This window comes from Triturus cristatus, chromosome 5_2, assembly GCF_964204655.1.
Source record: "Triturus cristatus chromosome 5_2, aTriCri1.1, whole genome shotgun sequence".
NCBI classification, from domain to species: domain Eukaryota; kingdom Metazoa; phylum Chordata; class Amphibia; order Caudata; family Salamandridae; genus Triturus; species Triturus cristatus.
In genome coordinates, this window is record NC_140588.1 from 992,829,872 (window position 1) to 992,853,254 (window position 23,383).

General features: G+C 45.7%; 1 protein-coding gene across 2 annotated transcripts in view; it reads left to right on the forward strand.

The window, feature by feature from the left end:
* The window catches only part of NEXMIF (neurite extension and migration factor), a 1,529,077-nt gene that overhangs the window by 1,362,704 nt on the left and 142,990 nt on the right, over positions 1 to 23,383 (forward strand). For both annotated transcript variants that reach the window (XM_085608249.1, XM_085608247.1), the window contains one exon: positions 12,180 to 12,304. In XM_085608249.1, the coding sequence (XP_085464375.1) occupies positions 12,180 to 12,304 (125 nt within the window). The remainder of the gene's footprint in view (positions 1 to 12,179; positions 12,305 to 23,383) is intronic.

Genomic DNA, 23,383 nt, shown 5'->3' on the forward strand with positions numbered 1-23,383 from the left:
CTGGGTCGAGATTTCACAGTATAAGACGCTGGCAAGAGCAAAAGCTTGCCCAATGTCAAGGAAGGAATTCTATAAGTCCCAAGTCCATTTCTGGCACCGGCACTGGTGGGGCGCTGACCTGCCCTCTCTCCTGGCATCAATAGGGAAGAAGGTCATGACAAACGAGGTGAAAAGGAATGAAAACCCATCCAGCAAGTTGGTGTCCTGAGCATGAAATGTGGAATTTCAGAAACAGAGCAGCCAGGCAGAAACCACTTACGTGATAGAAACACCCTTATTCCATGAACCACAGGGTACCACCCAGTACTTTGTGTGTTGTTCGAGCCCAGAGACGCAACTTAACCACAAACCTCACTTGTAATTTTCCAGACATCGCTCATAGTAGAAAGACCCACCCAAAAAGAGGCATTTGAAATGGGAGCCTGACAACGCATTCGAACAGTAAATACAAGTTTTCTTGACAGCCAAATAGGATTTGAAAAACTATAGAAAGCAGGTCTTACAGCGTGTGATGTCAAGTAGAAATGGGAAAAAATCACGGGTACAAGTATGTTGTGTACACTTCTACATAAGGCGGAACAGGCATAGCAGCATAGCCAGTGTGTCATGGGCACCAGTGCAGGGAAGAACATTAGCCCTAATTGAATTGTAAAATACAGCAATGATTTTGTGGGCCACTCAAAGCTCTGAGCCCCGGTGCCATTGCACCCGCTGCGCAAATGAAAGCGATGTCCTTCAACAGGCTTACAGAGGTCATCAGCCAAAGTAAGGGTTAGGCACGGTGCCGAGCCAAACTGCGAGTTTCCACGAGAAAAACAAGTGTATATTACGGTAAAAAAATCTTGGGCGTTCGTCCGCGTACAATTAATTACGTGTGTGGTGAACCCTCATGCACAAAAGTCACACAAGAAACCCGCTCAATGTTATTTTCCGTACAATTTCTTGATGGGAAACACTGGTTGTGCAACACATGCCTCAATCAGTACATGTCCACCTGCCCAAACCCAGGAGACACTTCTTAATCAAAGCAGTCATGCACGGGGAAAATTACATGAAAGAGCGCTAGCCTAGAAAACAAGCTTGCACGCCTTCGGCAAGTAGGGGGTGGGAGGGGAGTGCGGCCGAGAGCAGGCAGCGTTTCCCTTGCGGGAGCGAGTGAGATAATTGCTACCAGATGGCGCCGCTCGCTCCCACGAGGAAATTGCCAAACGTGCACGCGTTGCCATTCAAAGCAATGCAATGCGTGCACGTTTTTGTCTGTAAAACCGGACCGATTTCTAAAGGTCTCTTCCTATGCAGCGAATGCGCGCTGCATAGGCGAGACTTAACAAGCTAACCTGCAGGCTCAAAAACTCAAACTTGGCACAGGCTACCACAAAGGTCGCTGAACGTAGTATGTCCAAGTGTGTATGAAGTGACGACAGAGCTGCTCATCTAGGGTATCTAAGGGTCGGGGAGATGTATGGGCCGGATTCTGAGAGGGTCTGATGGTGGCAGGTGGGGAACAAGTCTATACCCTAGTATGTCGCCCAGCAGGACCATATATTCCCATGTTTCTGTGGGCAGCCACAGGCCTGTGAAACCGCGACTTCTGCCCCCATGCATCTGTCCATAGCCGCCCTCTACCCGCGCATTGTTGGTGGGGATGTCCCTTTCCACATTTGGGCGATGTCCCTTTTGGCAAGCGTGAGGCCCAAAAACAAAAGGTTCTGTCTGTAGCGATTCCCACCAATCCCCTCCATGCTATGGAGCAAGAACAACTTAGGGTCAAACAGTAGGCTCAGATTGCTGTTCTTGGATGTGCTTAGATTCAGATTACAGATTCTGCTTTCATTATTATTGTCTGCAACTATACAATTTCTTTCACATGAAGGAGTAAGACACCCAGTTTGTGGTATGGGTAATGGAGTGAACATGTATTTTAAGGAGTAAAATACCCTCTGCCACATTCTAAAAGAATATTGCTAGTCACCTCAGAGTTCCATGACCTGATAATGGAACTCAACCTTCGGAATTGTTCTCCTATATGGTCTTAGAACTCCTCTGAGAATTGCAGTATCCCTATACTGAATGGCAGGGTGTACCTTATACCATATGTAATGTGGTTTACTCTTCTGTAAATGTGGCTTTGGTATGTTGATGACTCAAGGCAGTGGTGCAATCCATTCTAAATGTTAAGCCTTAAAAATTACAGTACTACAAATTATCGCAGATAAACCATAGTTCTGTACAATTTGCAAAACTAATTAAGTGACTTTTTTTGGAACTCGTTCGTATCCATAAAGCCCAAGCATCTGTTTTCTTAAATAGGAAGATAAATCTGCTCTGGATGTGCTTCACAAAGCTGCAGTTAATGTAGCTGCCAAATTAATTCAAGCTGCGGCATATGAAAATCAGTCAAACATCGATTTTGGGCAGAGATTATTTTTACACCACTCTGCATTTTCAACCGCCTGTTAAAACGTTAAGATGCGTTAAGTATGATTTAGCGGTTGGGTTTTCTCTTTGGTCAGCTTAACGATGCTGGCTTCACTAAATTGATTTCTTTAGCATTCTTATTTTTGCACTAGCCGCCGGAAGATTCTCTCTAAAAGAAACAGCAACATGTTTCAGACGGCTGTACAAATTGCATGTGATTGCCAGTGGTATGAACGTAACCATTCACTACTGATCTGAAGCAGGGCCAGTCGCGATGGGGAGTCAAGTTGACAAATTAAAAATAATTCCAGTGATCTAATCACATAATATGAGTTTTTGCATGTTCAACTACGTGGGTCTAGTGGCGGCTCCTCCGCTAAGGCGTAGGAGCGTCGCCCCACTGCCAGGAGCAGCAAAGAAAGGAAAAAATAAAATGATAATAACGGAATGTTATTATCATTTTATTTTTTCCTCCTGCTGTGGCAGTGCGTGAGGGGGTAGGGCGGAGCTGCAGGGTGAAGTGGTAGAACACTCCTGTGCGCAGTGACTGTTTGGTCGGCCTTCTCGGGCCACCCAAAACAGTCATGAGCACTCCCCTGTTGTCCATACAGGCCGCATTACAGCCTGCATGGAGAACATGCCTACCCCTGTGTCACGGCACTCAGACCAATCACAACGCTCTAGTGGAGCTTTTTGATTGGCTTGGGGTGGGAGGCTGGCTGCTTGCTTCCTGTTCTGACCTGGAGTCAGACACAGACGAGCAGGAGAAAAGACGCTTGACCCGACGGCGGGCGGGCCAAGGTAAGTTTTTATTTTATTTTCTAGAAGACCCCAAGCGAGCTGTGCCGGCCGCCCCTGCATGGGCCTGATTCTTCGGAAAATTGGAAAACTTCCCCACACACAAGTTCACAACTTCACATGGATTGAGATTACTGAACTTTTGGAATTAAAAAGGTTCCCAGGGTAATCATGGAAACCTGTGTCAGTCTTAGGTTTCAGGCTGTACCCCTGGAAACTTTTTTAAATGTGTGTATAAGACCATGTAAATCTATTACAGCATGCTTAATTGTACATAGTGTACATTTGGTCACAGGAAACATCTTTCCCATGTGCGCTTTTCTCCATTTTTTCTTTTTTCTATGTGTGTTAAATAATTGTATCTGTGTATGAATACCTATGTCTAGAATGCCATTAACTGGAGGGTGAGGGTGGTCCCTTCACTTTTCTACCATGAAAGAGGTTTACTTCTGTCCTTGGCAAGAGTCAATGTTTCTACTTTAGACTGTTTCCAAAATGGACAAGGAGCAGAAAACAGTTTGTGAATATCTACAAACAGGAACATTTGTGGGTGTGCAAAACCTTCTTGCATTCCCACGCTAGAACGTCCTGTCCCCACCACCTGACCTGAGTTGTCTTTCTTATCTGTCTGAGGGTAACACCCAGAGACAAGAAGCACTAGCTGAACCTTTATGCAGGCTAGAACAAGGCAATTGCTGTAGATGCTGAGAACCAACCAAAGGTTTTGCAAGCAATGCAGGCTCACTCTTGTGGGCACTGGGGTTCCACGGTCCTTGTTTACTGCCCTTTTTAAATTCTAGACTACAAACAGCTATAGCTGTCTATTGGCCATACTTATAGAGTGGGCTTTGGGTCAGCCCCTTGCTCATAATTGGATGGCTTTGTCTTCCATTTCACTTCACTGCTCCTGATTAGACGGCTTTTCCCCCACAAATGTGTTTGTCCCACCCAGGAGCATTTCAGTTTCACAATATATTCAGCTAACTTGTAGCCTTCATCTACTGATGTTGCTTGCACTGAAGGAACTACTTTTATACTTTACATTTAGCACTCCATTGGAGTGGGTGCGTTTTCTTGCGGTCCCGCGTGCGCTATTTCTCCCGTCCCTTCACTTCTTGCATTGCTTCCTCCCTCTTAACTTGTCTGTTGCTTCTCCTGACTCTCTCTGTCTCCCTTGTCTTTATTTTACTTTTAAAATGCTCCCCTTACCCTGCTCCTCCATTGCTCCTCTGCCCATTCCTACATAGCGTTCCCTCCCCTGCTCTTTTTATTCTATTTTAATACTTTTCTCTGACCATTCTAAGATGGCCGCCCGCACGTGCACGTACACACACATGCATGTTGGGCATCTATGAATTGATTTCATTAATTTTAATATATGAGATCCAAATATGGTCAAAGAGGATGCAAGCGTATGTATTCAAACATGATCATTCAAAGATGACCACCGTGGATGTACTGCTCTCTGTCAGCCATCGTTTCATGCATTGTCAGCCTCACTGTTGCTGGGCCAAGGGTCCCTCATCATGGCTTCTTTCACACTGCCCTATTTGCACTGTTTTCTATCTTAGAAAGGAGCCGCTCTGACTCTGCTGCTGGCTCAGACCTGTCTCTTTGTCAGCTCCCTGGCAGGCAAGTCCCAACCTAAATCAGGCATTGTGTGCACTAGCACTGTGTGCCCACATCCCTTGAATCTTTTCATTTCACCCAGGATGAAGCAGATGTTAGTGATACCTGTATGGCACAGCCTGCTCCTGAGAGAGTCTGCAAGGACAAGTGGTGAAACAGGGAAGGGATATTTCTTTCTTCTTCATTGTATTATTGGTTTTTTTCCTGCTCAGATCGTCATCCTTGAGCTCGCCTTGTTTGCCCCTCCCACCCCCATGGGATCTTACGTGACAGCCCTGGCCAGGCTGAGTTAGAGTGAATTCGTGGGTTGCTGGGAGCTGCTGGGGAGTCTGAACCACGCCAAACTGTTTGCACTGAGCGACAAAGTCACCAGTCACCTCAACCTGCTCGTTACCTGTGAAGGTAAAGTGACGGAGGGAACTCTCTGGCTTAGTTGGTGAGTAAACGACTGGAAAACAAGCACTGCTAGAGTCAAAAACTGTTCATTTGAGAACTGAGACCTATTGCCTTTGCCAAGACTTGTTTATTATACCAAAAGTGAATAATACTTTATTATTTGGTATTGATATTATAAAAAGAAATACCGACCCTTGCTATGAGTAAGGATCATGGGTCTGTCTTTTGGCAGATATGAATCTGCCTGATGGCTGGTGTAGGTGTATATATGTGCCTACATCAGCTATCCGGCAGATTGCCTAAGGCTGGCAAAGTCCCATTCCTGGCCTCAATGGCATATCTCGCTAAGGTAACACCCCATTTATGACAAACTGCAGCATCACCTATACAGGTAGTGCTGAGCACTTAAGTCTTACACCCTGCAGTACCAGGGCTCTCCGCCACTTATCGTGTCCTTCCACACTCTCCGTTCTTGTCATAGAGTGGGGTGGGTGCAGGAGCCTCACTAACCTCACCCCACCTGTGACGAGTTGGGACCAAGAGGTTGAAAGCTGAAGCCTGCATAGTGAGTATTGTATTCAGTGTGCTGACTTCAACTTTAAGTTTCCTGCGTAAGTGCTTAAGGCGGGAGGTAGCTGTGTTCCTCCCCGAGGGCTCCTGCACCAGCTGCTGAGGAGGTGAGTCAAACTAAGATAGGCAGATGAATATAGGTAAACTAAAAACAATCTGCCAAGAATGTGTGTCTTTGACTGAAAGTGAGTGAAGGTGAGTGAGAATAAGTGGCAGTGTAACTGAGCGAGAATGAGGGGGCCAGTATGAAACTGTGTGAGTGAGTTCAAGTGAGCATAAGTGAGTGACAATGAGTGTGAGAGAATGACTGCGAGAGAGAATGAGTGAGTTGCGTAGAATCAGTGTAAGTGAGTGACTCTAAGTGAGTTTGAGTAAGTGACAGCTTGTGAGTCTGCCTCTGGCCCTGGCATAATTGGAGGTCAAATTTGGAATATGGTGTACTGATTGCAAAATGCTGGCTTTGACATATTGGAGGCAATTCTTGGCATAAGGGGCACTTGTGGTAAAATGTTGTCCCTGGCACACTAAAGGTAATCCTTGACATAAGTGGTGCCTATGGTAAAATGCTGGCACTGGCACTCGAGAACTAATTCGTACTATAACGGACAACCATGGCAAAATGCTTGGGGTTGGCAGACTGAACATAATTCTTGGAATAAGGGATGCCTGGCATATTGGTGGTCATGCTTGCCATGTGGCGTTTCCATGATAAAATGCTGGTGTTGGCATGTTAGAAATAATTCATCACATAAGTGGCACCTAGGGCAAAATGCTGCTCCTGGCACACCCAAGCTAATTCTTACCATATGGGGCACCATTGACAGAATGCTGGTGTTGGCATATTGAACGTAATTCTCGGCACTAGGGAGTACAGAGATGTCATAAAGTATTTTGGGGGAAGCAAACCATAACAAATTCTGGCCTTGCATACCAGATATAATTTTTGACATATGGATCACCCATTGTTTTTGAATAAGGGACTACCAGTAGCATGACAAAATGCTGACTCTGGTATAATGGAGAAATTATTGACATACAGGAGTATGAGGGCACCAACTGCACATTTTGGATAAATTGGGTGAATTCCTGGGGAACATCTGGTTTCACTGGCTTGGTACACCAATGGCTTTTCAGCAAATATCTCTGAAAATTGTTTTAAAATTGTCTATTTCCATGGTTCTGAACCCCTTTTTTCCCCAGCAAATCTTTATTGAAGTTGGAGAGTGTATACAGAAAGTACCAGCATGTTATGAGTTTACCATACCGCAATGCATTTATAGTGTGAACATCACACAATGTACATTTGTCATGGACTCACAAATGTCCCCCACAGCCAAGTAGAGTCCTACTTCTTCTGCAGTGTCTAGCATCCCACCTTTCGGTGTATGGTGGATTTTGAGGTCATACATAACAGGCTCTCATAATTTTCATCTGTATTTCATAGCAACCAAGACCTCGTACATAAATCCAACCTGGGCTCAACCAATAAAGTTCACAGGTGAAATCAACCTAGTGTCACTCAGAAAGGGGAACATAGTGTTCCTGTCTACCTCAGTGTCCTGCAGCATAGGGGGCAGTCAGTGTGGGCCACTGCAGGGTTGAAAGTAGCACGTCTACAGTCATCCTGTAAGAAAAGAGGAAAGGGGAGGAGCACAGGGGTCGAAAATCCACCACTCTCTGCCACCCACATTCTTCACATCATCCTCTAAAGTAAGGAAGACCTGGTAAATAGATCTTGGCCTCTGCCCACTATCCAATAAATAGCGAGAAGGTAGATGTGGAGCCTCATGGCTCTCATCTGTATATACTGCCTGATTTTAACCTTTTGAATTCTGTGGACACCCACTTAATCATTACTGGAACCCAGGGATCCTCACTGAATCATTATTGAAATCCGAGGACCCCCACTGAGTCATTATTGGAAGCTGGCGATCCCGACCTACGCATTTTCAATGAACTGAACAACAAAATAATACACACAAAATGCAGAATCAAGCATTCATCAAACAAATACACAATTGATGAAATATTGTCTTTAATTCTCAATCAAATATTTTTTTTTAAATCTGAATTTTAAATTTATTTGGAAGGTTGGAGCTTTTCTAAATACAATTGATGCCAATCATCTTCCATTCTATATTGTTAGATGCATTTGTACGGCTCCCACAAATTAATCTGAGAATACAAACTGAATGCCTCCAATTTAGAATTCACTTCAATTTATAAAAAGTTCAAACATTTTCAATTTCACATTTTGCTTTTTCATTTATATGCACTTTATTAACCTGTTAACAGTATTTAATGTTCTAAGCAGCACGGCCTGCAGAGTAAGAACCATTGCTTCATTTGACCCCATTTTAGGTCTCGCTGAGTCCAGCGCATGCGCTGGCTCGGAGAGACATTTTGGAGGTGAGTTTTCAAAGTGCTGCTGGCTGGCCTAGCGCTTGCGTTCACGCGAGCGTGCACGCGCACACCTCTAGCCTTCAGAAGCACTTTGAAAACTCGTGCTTTAGTGCATCATCGCGATCACTTTCGCTTTCAGAGCGATCGCGATGACTTTTGCTTTTACGGCCGCCCGGTGTTGCTTTTACTGCCGTGTGGCCAATGCTTGTTTTTTATTTCCCGTGCTTCCTCCGCCCTCTTTATCGTGCCATGTGAAATAACAGAGCAGTACAAAAGGGGGTGGTGATGGACGGAGCATCAGAACCAATCAAACACTCACACCCAGTCAAGAGATCTGGGTTTGATCCATCACCTTTCTTTAGCCCACTCTGCCACCCCAGTTCAGACATGGCCATATGCAAATCAGTCTGACCCTGTGCCTCATGGGAACAGTCCAGCCCAAACTGCCAAATGTGAAATAACAGAGCAAGATCGGTTTGTGAAGGAAATCAGTCTGACATAAGGCTGCTCGTATCGTAGCAATACATAATTGGCTAATTCAAAGGACGCACGAGTTTGGAAATAATATGCAAGTCAATACTAATTGCGTTTTCTCAACAGAAAACAGTGTTTCCATTGCCGTCCAAACTAGAATACTTCTGTTTTATGAAGGTCCATTTACCTCTTTGTAAAAACATGTTTTGTTCAGTGATCGGTTTTGCCGCCGATCTGCTTCTCAAAGCATCAACGTGGACAAAGCAATTCGCTCGTGACTTCTGCATAAATGCCGCGTTTGGTCTTCCCCTTCGTTATCATGTGTGCACAGCGTGATTTGTTTTACGGTAAAGAATGTGAAATGAGAACCACAGAGACTAAGTCACGAGTTCCAGCAGCATTCTGTTTTTACAATTGCGTGACAGCTTTTTTCCGCTGCGATTCTGCGCCAGGGAAAGCTCAGTGACTGAGCCTCCTGCTGTCAAGTTTCTGTTTTACTCTCTTATGGAGTTGTATGCACGGTTAGACTGTAGTTCTGTAACAGTAACTAGGAGGCATTCTTCTAAACCGGTCTGAGGTGGAAGCAAATGTGTTTCCTGGCACATCGCATTTTGTCGCTGTGCTCCAGTTTAAATATGTCGCCTGGCTTTGGAGATTACAGAAAAAAGCTAACCGTCTTTTACTAATCAGAGCTATATAAAAATTACAAACATTCAGTTGTGTCTATGCCTTTGATAATGTTGCATTGTTTGCACGTTTTGTTTGTCCTTACTTGGTTTCCGTTATGCAGCTGCCTTCGCGCGCCTGCACACGCCCAACCGCCAGCTTTCAGCACCCGAGGCGCCCTCCTCTACCCCATCCCCCCACCTGTTGCTGGTATCCTCAACCGTGGCGCGCTGTGCTGTACTGTGCGCGCGCCTCAGCGCGTCACAGCGGTGTCTGGAGGAATGCGTGGGAAGGGCGGCTGCTGCTTCGTTAGTCTTTTTGACTGAACTTTCCACACCCTCCTCCTTCGCGAGATATGCTGAACCGAGATGTCCTGGGCAAAGCTGCCTCCATGACAGGATCTGACCTTACAGTGAGCAGTAAATAAAGACAACAAGACGCGTTTGGTAGACTGTTGCAGTGAGTGGAGAGTTAAGATAGTGACAGAATCTTTTCACTTCTATGGCTATATCAACGTACACACTACTACATGCCTTCAGCAGCTAAATTTAGCACCTTAATTCTTCCCTGCCGCCCTCCTCCTATAAAGAGAAAATCAGCTAACTTCTGTAGCTCCACTGCCCACTCTTCACAACATTTGGTCATCCCTGGACGTCACAGCCTCCTTCCACTTTCGCTGACCTCATTGTCCTAAATCTGACCTCGCATTCTATGATTGCCCTCACTTTCTCTTCCTTAGGCAATGGGTCCAGGAGCCACCCTGCTCATGGTTCTCAACGGGTGACCTCCTTGTTTTTATAACCTATATCTTAAACAGTTGCCCAGACACCATCTGGTGGCACTGGGGTTCCCACCTGCAGTGCATTAGCCAGCCCAAAACAGATCGGAAATACGTGCATCCACTTACAAGTCCCTTTCCGCCTGCCCTTCCACCTAGGGGTGTAACACATGCACATGAACCTATGCAGTGCATGGTTGTCCCTTCCTACATTTAGGTCTGATTCAGCCTGTCCAAGAGATGTTTACAGTGCTGGTAGTACTGCATGGCCGCAAACAGAGACAATCTTTATCAAGACCTTAAAATAAGAACAACAGTTCTCCATTTACTGGTCAAATACAGTGGCAAATATTCATTATAAACAAAGTCGCCACACTAATTGTGTGCCTACTCCCTGCTAAGGATAATGCAGTGTGCACAGCATGCAGTATCTGAAGTATTCAGAATAAAATAACATGTAGGTGATCTAAGATTTATATTCGTGTTTTCTAGGGCAAAGTTAAAAACATGACAGGATATTTGGGTACCGTCTGACCCTCACAATCATAGGTCAACAGGTTTCCTTAAACTCACTGTGCCCCAGTTTTTGTAGGCTGTTTAATGTAGGGTTTGCCTGCCCCACTACTGAATTGGATCAGAGCGCCAAAACTAAATATTCAGCAAGTCAGGATGGTTTGAGACATCGATGATGTATAATGTTTGCCATTCTAGGTTTACACAAACATAAACACCAACAGCAAAGAAACTTAAATTTGCACACGCCTGACCCAAATTTAGGGACTTAATTTCAAATGGAGGACAGCAAGCAACTCCCCTGGGTGTAACTAGTGCACCCCAAAAACAACAACAAAGCTTCCACAGTCAAGGCTCACGCAGAGTGATAACGGGCGACTACGACGGTGAAGTAACAGCCCTAGGAGACAAACTGAGGATTGTTCATCTTAAGATCTACTCAAAAGGGATAACTGTGTAGAGCATCCGTTTGTAGGTTGGAGTGCATCAGGATCACGTGATTCTTAGTTAACAAAAACAAAAAGACACTAAGAACCTCAGAGACATAGGGAGCAAGCATTGGCATAGCCAAGAGGCCTCGCCTTTGGGACCTTACAAGTGTTTAGCCATGCAACAGTTGATGTTGTTGCACTAAGGATATTGTGCTGCATAACTAAATACTTATAAGGTCCCAAAAGCGAGACCTATTGGAAATGACAATGCTTGTTTCAAAATTGTCTTGAGGGGAGAACCCCCCTGGAAGCCCTTGAACCTTCAGGGAAGAAGTCGGGCTCAATCGCTTCCCTCCATCACTGGGGCAAGTTGTATGCCACACTACTTTCAAAGATCATCAGCTGCCACTGATTGTAAGGCACCCTTAACTACACATCTCAGGTATTGAACCTCCCCTACTGCAAGATGTAATAAGAATATAAAACCTATATTTTTTCTGTAATAATCCAATGTTTCTTTATATGTCTAAAGTGCAAAAACTATCATGTTCCTGTTATCGTGTGAAAAAAGTAGGTACTTTTACAATAATGTATGGAAATTCCCATAACACAAGTTGTAAGGGGCACTTTAACCACTTAGGATAACTTTTCATTGAATAAGACCGTTTTTTGTTACCTAATTTAGTGGTGCTCGTTTGAGTAACCTCAGAAGATTAAAGACTTAAGTGGGTCTGTCAGGATTCTAACCTGTGACCATGAAGTCCAACATATTCCTGGAATGTACTCTTTTGTCCACTAAATCACCACATCTGGCTAAATTAGAAATAATTTTAAGGGTGCAACCTTCCACTGAACAACGATCCATTAGGAACAGCAATTCTTTGAGGGACAACTTTTAAGCTCCTACTTGTATGATGTCGTGACTATGGGAAGCTGCATAGAGTAAAGTTGAAAATACATTCATGGTAATATAAATTATGTAAACGTATGGTACATGTTTTTTAGCAACCAATATACTGGATGTTTTTTCCTTAATCTTGCTGAGTTTACACTCTGATCTTGAAGATTGTAGTACACTGACCTTCGCGTTTTTAATCTCGCAGGTTGGACAGATGCAGCGGGGCATGGAATGAACAGCAAGAAGTTAAATTGATGGATGACCAACAAGATAAGGATGCTGTTACACCAGAGCCAAGTGCAATTCTGCTTAATGGGGTCAACGAGAATGGTAAGGTATCCTCAAATGTAACTGACCTTTCTCATTGTGTGCGTCTCTGCCCATCTCCTAAACTCGAGGAGTCTGGATCGCAGCTGCTACTTATGTGCATTATCGGAACTATGAATCTGCTTTTTTTGTTTCAACACTAAAAGAATATTGTAGTCACCTCCGAATTCCATGGCCTTATAATGGACCTCGACCTTCGGCATCACTAACCTATATGATTGTAGGACTCCTCTGTGAATTGCAGTATTCTTAGTGTTTGACAGGGGGTACTTTATCTCGTATGTAATGTGCTTCACTCCTCTGGAATTGTGGCTTCAGTGTGTTAGACATAATTCCTACAATTAACTGACTTTTTATTGTATGTTAAATTTGTCGAACTAGAAATCTCTTAAAAATTAACCATTTCACAAGTCTGACTATGAAATTGTCTACTGAAGCAAGATTACCCGGACAGTGGTATTATGTTTAGGTGTATGGGCGCCACGTGGAATCTTCACACAAAATATTATGATGTGATCAATTATTTGACGGTGCTAAAAGGTGGGGAGAACCACCTAACTCCCCAGGACAAACCTACGTTTTTTAAGAACAAATAGCACTCCTTAGCACACGTCTTATCAGTTATTGAAATGACTTTAGTACATAGTGTGATCTGTGAGTACAAACATAAATAATGGACAAGAAATAGTTCTTCTCTCTTCTATCACGTTTGATTTAGTAAATGCAAGTCTTCAAGAGTAGTCCTCTACAGCCAACACGTGTTTCGTCGCTATCGGGAGGTCGTCCCGCGACTTTCTCAAGGCTAGTTGGTGCGAAGAATGTATTTATTAATGTGGTGATAATTCCAACCCACAAAGGGTTTCAGGGGGGGGGCGTCACTGTTAAATGGGTATATTAGTCTTCGTGTTAAAATCTTCTCAGATCTCGTCGTGTTATAAAGTATATGCTTCCCCGACACCACCGTTCGGTCCGGATGCAGAGTACGCTTCCCTTGAAGACTTGCATTTATTAAACCAAACGTGATAGAAGAGAGAAGAACTATTTCTTGTCCATTATTTATGTTTGTACTCTACTCACAGATCACACTATGTACTAAAGTCACTTCAATAACTGATAAGACGAGTGCTATTTGTCTACTGAAGCAGTTGTTTCCAGAACCACCTCTTTATATTTTCGTGAATTGATAGATTCATTGATTGATTATGGAGTTTGTAAAGCACATTATTACTCGGGAACCATATGGCCTCGTGCTAGATAATAAGACAGCAGTGGTGAGAGGCAAATAGCAGTTTGTTGGAGAGGAGAGAGCAGATGAGTTTTAAACAGCTTTTTGAGTTGCAGCAGAGTCTCAGCTAAATGAAAGGCGTATATGAATAGCAGGTGTTGCTGGATACTTCCGCTTTGCCGGAATCTGGGCACTAGAGAGCATAAAGCTGCCCTAAGGATACTAAGAACTGACACTAGCAAGCTGCTGATATTTGCTCTCACCCATCTCCTTGTGGCTATTTGGAGAGTTAGGCAACAGATATGTGCCTTGCTTGAAAAGCAATCGAGTGTAGAAGGGTTGATGCGTGATGTATAATTCATGCACCCCGCAGTACCGCGCTTCGCTGGAGTCCGGCTGCCTAAAACCTGATTGGCACTGCCCACTTACTTTTGAATCTCATTTTTAGGTCTCGCCTACGCAGCGTGCATGCGCTGCATAGGAGAAAGACCTTTAGCCATCGATTCGCCTTTTCAGCCAAAAACGTGCACGCGTTGCATTGCTTTTAATGGCAACGCGTGCACGTCTGGCGATTCCCTTGCGGGAGCGAGCTTTGACACCATATGTTTGTAATTAACTTGCAAACATATGGTGCCCCTGCTCATTCCCGAAAGGGAAACAGGCGCATGCCCCCTCCTGTCTCCCCTCCCCCTGCTGCCTCCTCCTTTAGCACGAGGCGCGCGCGTTTGGTTTTCTCGTTTTTCTTGACAAGTGCTTGAAGCCCATCTCGACTTTGCATCACTAGCGTCACATATATGTCTAATTTTTATAGGGTTTTTAAGGACGTGTTAATCGGAAATAAACCATTTTTGGCAGACCAGCGTCACAAAAGTCGAGATGTGTCACTTGTGTCGATTATTGTTCACTAATTTAGAGGTTTCATTTGCTATATTTTACTTTTTAGCATTCTGTCATGACCCAGGGCAATTTCAATCACTTTTTGGGTTTCATCAATTTATTTCAAACGGAAACAGCCTAACAATGTTACACAAGGGTGATTGATCAGGGGCTCACACCAATTCCCAGAGTTTCGGTTTGGGAAGAGATGCAAGCAAAGTAAAAGCGAGCACCAGCTGATGCCTGAAGAAATGGGGGTTCCAATGCTTTGCTCAAAGTTTCCATGTGTGCATTTGCGTTTCACAAATAGATGCGGTTTTTCCAAAAGAAGCAGCAAATTTAGGTAGTTAATTTTTTCGGAATTGGAAGTCTCTTTTCAACATTCCCTCTGAATAAATGGACTAACAAAATACTGACGCTCTCATTATATTTGGCATGTTAACCCCCCCCCGCATTTTTCATGTCCCGCTATTGCCATTACAGGATGCTCTAATAATTTGTGGGTCAGGGAAGCATTGGGGATAACAAGATGATTGGGATTGACATATTTGAATTTGTGTTTCTGTTTCCCCCCAAAATTCGACACAGAGATGTTGACTGCTTCCAGTAATGAAACTGAAGGACGTTATTACGTCTACCAAGGCAGACACTTTTTTCACATTCACCTTTTATCAAGGTTCTGGTAGTGAGTGCTGTTCCCAAGATCACATGAGATCGAATGGTAAAGTTGGGGAATATGCCTAGTCTAGGTAAAATCAACCCATTGCAGGTGTGACCGAGTGGGCCTCTCATTTTAAGGGAAATCCTGACTAAGAGGCAATTACCAGCAAAACACACAAGATGATGGACGGAATGTTGCACATTGGCAAAACATTCACCCCCAGTCACAGATCTGGGTTTAATCCATCGTTATTTTGCTCAACACGCCACCCCAGTTCAGACATGGCCATATGCAAATCAGTCTTGATCCTGTGTCTCATGGGAACAGTCCAGCCCGAACTGCCAAGCCATGTCTTCCCTGGACCAGAATCAAGCATCCTAGGACCGGTTTCGGGGTTTCCGGGACCCACGTCTGGGCATACCCTTCCCACATAGGGCGAACAGCAAAACTCACAAGATGATGGACGGAATGTTTCACATTGGCAAAACATTCACCCCCAGTCACAGATCTGGGTTTAATCCATCGTTATTCTGCTCACCACGTCACCCCAGTTCAGACATGGCCATATGCAAATCAGTCTTGACCCTGTGTCTCATGGGAACAGTCCAGCCCGAACTGCCAAGCCAGGTCTTCCCTGGACTGGAATCAAGCATCCTAGGACCGGTTTCGGGGTTTCACCCCTCTTCAGCCAGGATAGCTTGACTCTAGAGGCGTGGTGAGCACGGGACCCATGTCTGGGCATACCCTTCCCACATAGGGCGAACAGCAAAACACACAAGATGATGGACGGAATGTTGCACATTGGCAAAACATTCACCCCCAGTCACAGATCTGGGTTTAATGCATTGTTATTTTGCTCACCACGCCACCCCAGTTCAGACATGGCCATATGCAAATCAGTCTTGACCCTGTGCCTCATGGGAACAGTCCAGCCCGAACTGCCAAGCCATGTCATCCCTGGACCGGAATCAAGCATCCTAGGACCGGTTTCGGGGTTTCCCCCTCTTCAGCCAGGCTAGCTTGACTCCAGTGGCGTAGTGAGCACGGGACCCACGTCTGGGCATACCCTTCTCACATAGGGCAAACAGCAAAACACACAAGATGATGGACGGAATGTTGCATATTGGCAAAACATTCACCCCCAGTCACAGATCTGGGTTTAATCCATCGTTATTTTTCTCACCACGCCACCCCAGTTCAGACATGGGCAAATGCAAATCAGTCTTGTCCATGTGCCTCATGGGAACAGTCCAGCCCGAACTGCCAAGCCATGTCTTCCCTGGACCGGAATCAAGCATCCTAGGACCGGTTTCGGGGTTTCACCCCTCTTCAGCCAGGATAGCTTGACTCCAGTGGCGTAGTGAGCACGGGACCCACGTCTGGGCATACCCTTCCCACATAGGGCGAACAGAAAAACACACAAGATGATGGACGGAATGTTGCACATTGGCAAAACATTCACCCGCAGTCACAGATCTGGGTTTAATCCATCGTTATTTTGCTCACCACGCCACCCCACCCGTAAGGGGCAATTACCACCTTGCCGCCCCCTTCCTCCCAGCCCTTGTGGGTGGGGATCCTGTGTAAAGTGATTAGCACATGCCCTCCACAAATGGCCTCAAAGAATGTTTCTCTCTGAAGGGTGTGCGTTGAAGTGGGGGCAGGGATCCGTAGCGGCACTTGTGTTTTAATGTAAGGTGGCGTGCTGAGCACTGGGAAGTAAAGTTAAATGGGTCTCGTAGCCTGAGCAGGGCGGAGGGCTCCCAGTCCCACTGCTGAGGTCCTCTCCAGCAGGGCCGCGCCGCCCACCGCCGGCAGTAGGAATGCTGCAATGAGCGCGGAGCGCACGGCGACCGGAAGGCATGAATCAGCACATCCAGCTGAGCGCTGCCTGCTCTTCCCAGCTGCTGTCACCTGTGCGTGGTGCCTGTAGTCGGCAGCCTTTCACCTGTGCGGGTTTTGCAACTCTCGCTTTCACCGGTACGCACTGCCTGTAGCCAGCACGCTTTCACCTGTGCAGGTTTTGCAACTCTCGCTTTCACGGGTACACACTGCGTGTAGCCAGCATGCTTTCACCTGTGCGAGTTTTGCAACTCTCACTTTCACCGGTACACACTGCCTGTAGTCAGCACGCTTTCACCTGTGCGGGCTGTGCAACTCTTGCTTTCACCGAAACACACTGCCTGTAGCCAGCACACTTTCACCTGTGCGGGCTGTGCAACTCTCACTTTCTCCGGTACACACTGCCTGTAGTGAGCCCGCTCTCTCATGTGCGGGCTGTGCAACTCTCGCTTTCAGCGGTACATGCTGCCTTTAGTAAGTCTTCTGACACCACTGAATGTAGTAAGCCCGCATTCACCTGTTCAAGCTGCCTGCAGCTAACCCGCATTCACCAGTGCAAGCTGGCTATAGTGATCCCGCTTTCACCTGTACGTAGTGCTAGCGTGAAGCCCGCTTTTACCTGTGCGGGTTGTGCAACTTTCGCTTTCTCCGGTACACACTGCCTGTAATGAGCCCACATTCACCAGTGCATGGTGACTGTAGTGAACCCGTATTCACCTGTGCATGCTTCCTGTAGTTTCCCGCTTTTTCACCAGTGCCGGCTTTCCTCCTCTGTTTCAACGGTACATCTCTATGCAGTTTGCCTGTGTGCACTCACTCGCCATGAGCTTGTTCTCATGGGGATTGCATATGTTTAGTTTCCTGTCCGTGATTCTCTGCCCACCTCAAGTTATTAATGCTGTGGTGGCAAGAGTTCATTTCTTCGTTTAAAATATAAATCAGGAGCCTTTTTTCATACTTTATAATTTTCCTCAACATTTATATAGCATTAATAACTGAGGTGGGCAGAGAAATCACAGCTTGTTTGCGGGTGCCTTATTGTTGTGTTCCTCGTCTTAACATTCTGTGATTCTGGGCAAATCACTTAGGCACGTGGATAGCCGATGCCGAGCCTCGAACCCAGGTCCCCACTTCCATAGTCAGCAATGCTGTATGTTACATAAAATTGAGGAGCTCTGTCCAGACAAGCATACGGTTTATGCATGACTCTAAAACAATGCTTATGTAGTCCATGCCCCTTTTCTTATTAACTCGCGGCGTCAGCTATGTTTGAAGGAACCCAGATGAATACACTTGCAGCTTGCACTAATGTTACTTCGTTTCATCATTTATGTGCACAATAACACAACAGTTGCTAATTATAGAATGTAGAAACTGCAGGAGTGGAGTGCTGAAAAATCATTTGTATCATTCACAAAGCAGACCGTGCCTCTTTCGCTGACTTCTAGGCACTGATAATACGCATGTATGCAGCGGGATTACAAATGGCCACGAAAGAGGTAAAATGTAGTAACCAATCGCTTTACCAGTTTTCCAATTCCCATTTCCATGGCCAGAGATTAGTGTGTAGGGTAGTTTGATTCCAGTCGGGCTTAAGGATTTATGTTTTACTAGAAATTGTCCAGGGCATAGTTTGTAATAAATAGTCTTTCCTCGGCTGGTCTGCTGTTGCCTTTTTTTGTGTTCCCCTGTCGGCTTAACATTCTGTGATTCTGGGTACTGGAAGACTGCGCTTGCCCTGGCGTCCGCAGGGTGCCCTAGAAGGGCGGGCCTCTAGTGCCAGCAAGGCACCAGCCCACCCCCCTTCCTCTGATTATGGGGACCCCTCGAGAAGAGGAGGAGCCCCCCTACTCAGGCAGCCTGTGGCGGCGGCGCGCAGGGCGCGTCATTTCCGGGGCGCGAGGAACGGGGGGAGGTATAGAGGCCTCCCCCACCCTCTGTCCTTCCTCTTTTGCGCCCCGGACACGCCGTCTCCCACCCTACCGCTTACCCGGCGTGGAAGCAGCGGGGGAGGCATAGAATGTTGTAATGTTGTTCTTTTTCGTTGCAGGCGGAGTTACAGGGCGATCTGGAAGCAAATGGGTACCAAAGGGTACTTCTGCGTGGCACCATAGGGGGTGCCAGAGCCCAGGAGCCTCATGGGAGGTTCCTGGAAAACCGTGTCGGCGCCCCGTTAGTCCTTCAGGCAGTTGTGGGCCTGAACAACCGGGGGCTTGCCTTGCTATGCTCCGCCCTGAAAGGGGCGTGAGTAATAAGGGACTGTGATCCGGGAAGAGGATCACCGAAGGGGCAGCACAGATGGGGTTCGCCCCGGTGCTGCTTGGCTCATCAGGCGGGCAGGCGGCCCAGTTGGTTGCCTGCTCTTGGATCGCCCGTAAGATAGCCCACCAAATTACATAACGGTGTATGTAATAAACCTGCGACAGTTTCTTACCCAAACAAAATTTGTGTGGTGTGTTTTATTTATGTGTAGACATGCATGCAACTGTGGGGGGGTGGGGAGTGTTGCCTCCTGCTGGCGCTATGCTGATTGTTCCCATCTCCCACCCTCTTCCCGTGGATGCCCTCTCTCAGCCTACCGTTGCTGATCTCTTCTCACTCCAGTTGCTGCCCCCTAGTCCCCCCCACGCTCTTATTTTACAATTATTATTTTGGGGGTATATGCTGCATGACTAAACTCTTATAAGGGCCCAAAGGCGAGACCTATTGGCTATGCCAATGCTTGTTATCTTTCTTATTTATACCTTTATAGCACCAAGGGCAACTGATGCATGTAAGGTTGCATTGACTAAAGACAGCTGCAACCAAAACGTTCTTGGGAACTTTGCTTTGTGTGTTTTAACTTATATAGCGTGTTTTATCTATGCAGGAACGTTCACAGGACAATAGCAAAGACAGAGAGATTTGAAAAGACAGCTCTGACTAATCGGCAGCCAATGCAAGTCCTATAGCTACAAAGACATTCTGGATCTTTTATATTATCCTAGAATCAGGTGTGGAACTGAATTTTGTAGTTTACAGGCATTATAAACGTGAGGAGTGGCTAATAATGGTGTGGCCTCCTCCAGTTTGGGCGCTTAAATCATGATTGGGAATTTTAAAATAATTAAGAAGTTACTTCCAGAACAAAGTTAAACAAGCATTGGCATAGCCAATAGGTCTCGCATTTGGGACCTAACAAGTGCTTAGCCACACTATTGGCTTTGCCAATGTATTAAAGCTATGTTGTAGTGTATTGTAACTACTATGCAGCATGTTGAAAAGTTATAATAAAAAAGTGTTAGCAGCAGTAACAACAAAACGACCAAGATAATAAAAACAGCTATGCACATATGGATAGCTATACAGCAGAAAACCAGCTGTTGGGTAACAGGGTGTTGTGTACCATGAGGATGCTGAGAGAAGGTAATAGATCATACGTATCAAGTGTACATTTTCTCATTTCAGTTGCATTATGTTTATAATTGTATCACATTCACAATTTTTAGCACAGGGAAAGTAAGTGATCTGCCCAGATTTACACATTTTTAGCTCAGTTACTAGGAGCTGGGGCTATACATCCAGGTCCGCAAGACAGCAACAGAAACTTTGTAACCATGTTCTGAAACAATGTTTCTTCCTCATGTAAAGCGCTCTGATACCTCCGGGTCTAGCCAGCGCTATATAAAACTCAATAAATAAATAAATAAATAAAATAATTAGGCATAAAAATATAATAAGTATAATTACAATACGAAAAACAACAAAAATTGTAATATCGTTAATCCCATGCAACACTGATAACCGTGTTCTCCTAAAGTGTATGAAAGGTGCAAGCGAACGTCCCGAGGCCTTGTTCGACACTGCTAAAGGACCGCCTAGGCCAGTACTCACTGGTTGGTTATCCTGCACCTGCAGCTCCCCAGGCATGGCCGAGTTCAGAAAGAGGCCCGTCTTAGCCCAATATTTACTGGAGAACTTCATCATGGCAGACTGCATGGGGTCTCACTGAAGGCAGAGACGGAGGGCCTCTCACGAGGACAGGATGCTGTGCGGGCGCCAGGAGTGATGAGCAAAAGACACACAATTGATGGGCGGAATGCAGAACAAATCATAACATTCACCCCCAGTCAAGAGATCTGGGGAGGGGGCTTCCTCATTTGGACTGCCCTTCCCTGTCTGGTGGTATACGAGGAATAAAAAAAAAAAAAAAAAAAAGAGGTCTGGGTTAAATCCATCATTCTTTTGCTCACCATGCCACCCCAGTTTAGACCTGGCCATATGCAAATCAGTCTTGACCCTGTGCCTCATGGGAACAGTCCAGACCGAACTGCCAAGCCAGGTCCTCCCTGGACCGGAAACAAGCATCCTAGGACCGGTTTCGGGGAAACCGGTCTTAGGATGCTTGTTTCCAGTCCAGAGAGGACCTTCCCTGGCAGTTCGGGCTGGACTGGGCCCATTGGGCACAGGGTCAAGACTGATTTGCATATGGCTGGGTCCAAACTGAAAAGGCATGGTGACCAAAAAAACGATGGATTTAGGCCCTGATCTCTATACTGGGGTGAATATATGACATTGTTCTGCATTCTGTCCATCAATAGTTCTTTTTGCATTTGTCACCCCAAGTGGGACGGGTATGCTCAGACGTGAGTCCCGTGCTCTCCATGCCACTGGAATCAAGCTATCCTGGCTGAAGAGGGGTGAAACCTCAAAACCGGTCCTAGGATGCTTGTTTCCAGTACAGGGAGGATCTTCCCTGGCAGTTCGGGCTGGACTGTTCCCATTGGGCACAGGGTCAAGACTGATTTGCATATGGTTGGATCCAAACTGGAAAGGCATGGTGAGCAAAAAAACGATGGATTTAGGCCCAGATCTCTGTACTGGGGTGAATGTATGACATTGTTCTGCATTCTGTCCATCAATAGTTCTTTTTGCATTTGTCACCCCGAGTGGGACGGGTATGCTCAGACGTGAGTCCCGTGCTCTTCATGCCACTGGAATCAAGCTAATCTGGCTGAAGAGGGGTGAAACCCCAAAACCGGTCCTAGGATGCTTGTTTCCAGTCCAAGGAGGAACTTCCCTAGCCGTTCGGGTTGGACTGTTTCCATTGGGCACAGGGTCAAGACTGATATGCATATGGCTGGGTCCAAACTGGAAAGGAATGGTGAGCAAAAAACGATGGATTTAGGCCCAGATCTCTGTACTGGGGTGAATGTATGACATTGTTTTGCATTCTGTCCATCAATAGTTCTTTTTAGGTCTCGCGAGCCAAAGGCTCGAAGAGACATTTTATAACTGGGCTTTTCAAAGTGCTGCCGTGGCCTAAAGCTACAGTGCATGTGAACGTGCACGCGCGCAGCCGCCAATCACTGCTGCGCGCGCACCACCCAAGCGATCGCGATCACTTTCGCTTTGATCGCGATCGCTATTACTTTCGTTTTCGGCCGCGCGGCCGAATGCTTGTTTCATTTTCTTTCATGCACTTCTTCCCACTGTGTGTTCCTTTCTCGCCCTCCTTCAGTTGTCAATGCTGCTTCCCCATTACCACTTTCCCTTACCGTTCTTGTTCGGTTTTAGCCCTGTGCTCGGGAAACCTTCTCTCCCACCAACAAATAAACAGGGTGGATAGGCAACTACCTCAAATGAATCGCCCGCTTCGGAACGAATTGAACACAACGACGGGGCCATCCGGCTGGAAAAAAAAATGTGGGTTGCCAGGTTCTCCTCGTTAAGAACCTGTCGAATAAATACAGCAACTGCAGCACGAGGAACTTATTTATAGGTTTAACAATAAAAACCTATCAAAAAGGGAAAAATCTAGCACGCAGCGCCGAAATACGCTCTCTCGTCAAATCTTGGGGCTGATACCCTTTAAGGAAATGTATAGTAAACCTTGGGCTGGTATCTATTAGGACATTTACTGTAACCTACTGGCAGAACGTACAAACAACACAATAATTGACGTGCTTTCAGAACGATTAGTTTGATTAATTCTAATTGGGTACGGACGTTTAGTTCCACATAAAGACAAAAGAAAGACTTAACAACATCAGACTTTTTTATTTAAACAAAAACTTTATTGAAAATATCTTGTCTGGTCAGTACCCTGGAAGAAAGACTCATGTGCACACTATTTAAAATCGGAAAATCTGGGTAATCAGGAGGGTCCCTCGCACTCTGGCGATTAGCACTCAGCAGTCACCATGGACGTGCTTTCAGAACGTGAGCTACCGCCGACCGACGCGTCGTCACTTGTAGACCGGTACTATACTAGCTGGTACAAGCCAGGTAATTTATTTCATCTTTTCAACTCGGTCACAGTCATTCACAATTAGTTTTTTTTTTTTATTCTCAGAGTGTTTCAGAATCCACTGAAGCCTTGCCATCCCCCTGTTTTGGTGAGTGCTCGAATTTATATGCTTCCGACAACAACTCTGGGAGTATATCTTTACAGTCTAATAGAACGATGTCTTTGAAGAAGGCAGTGCACCTCAAAAAG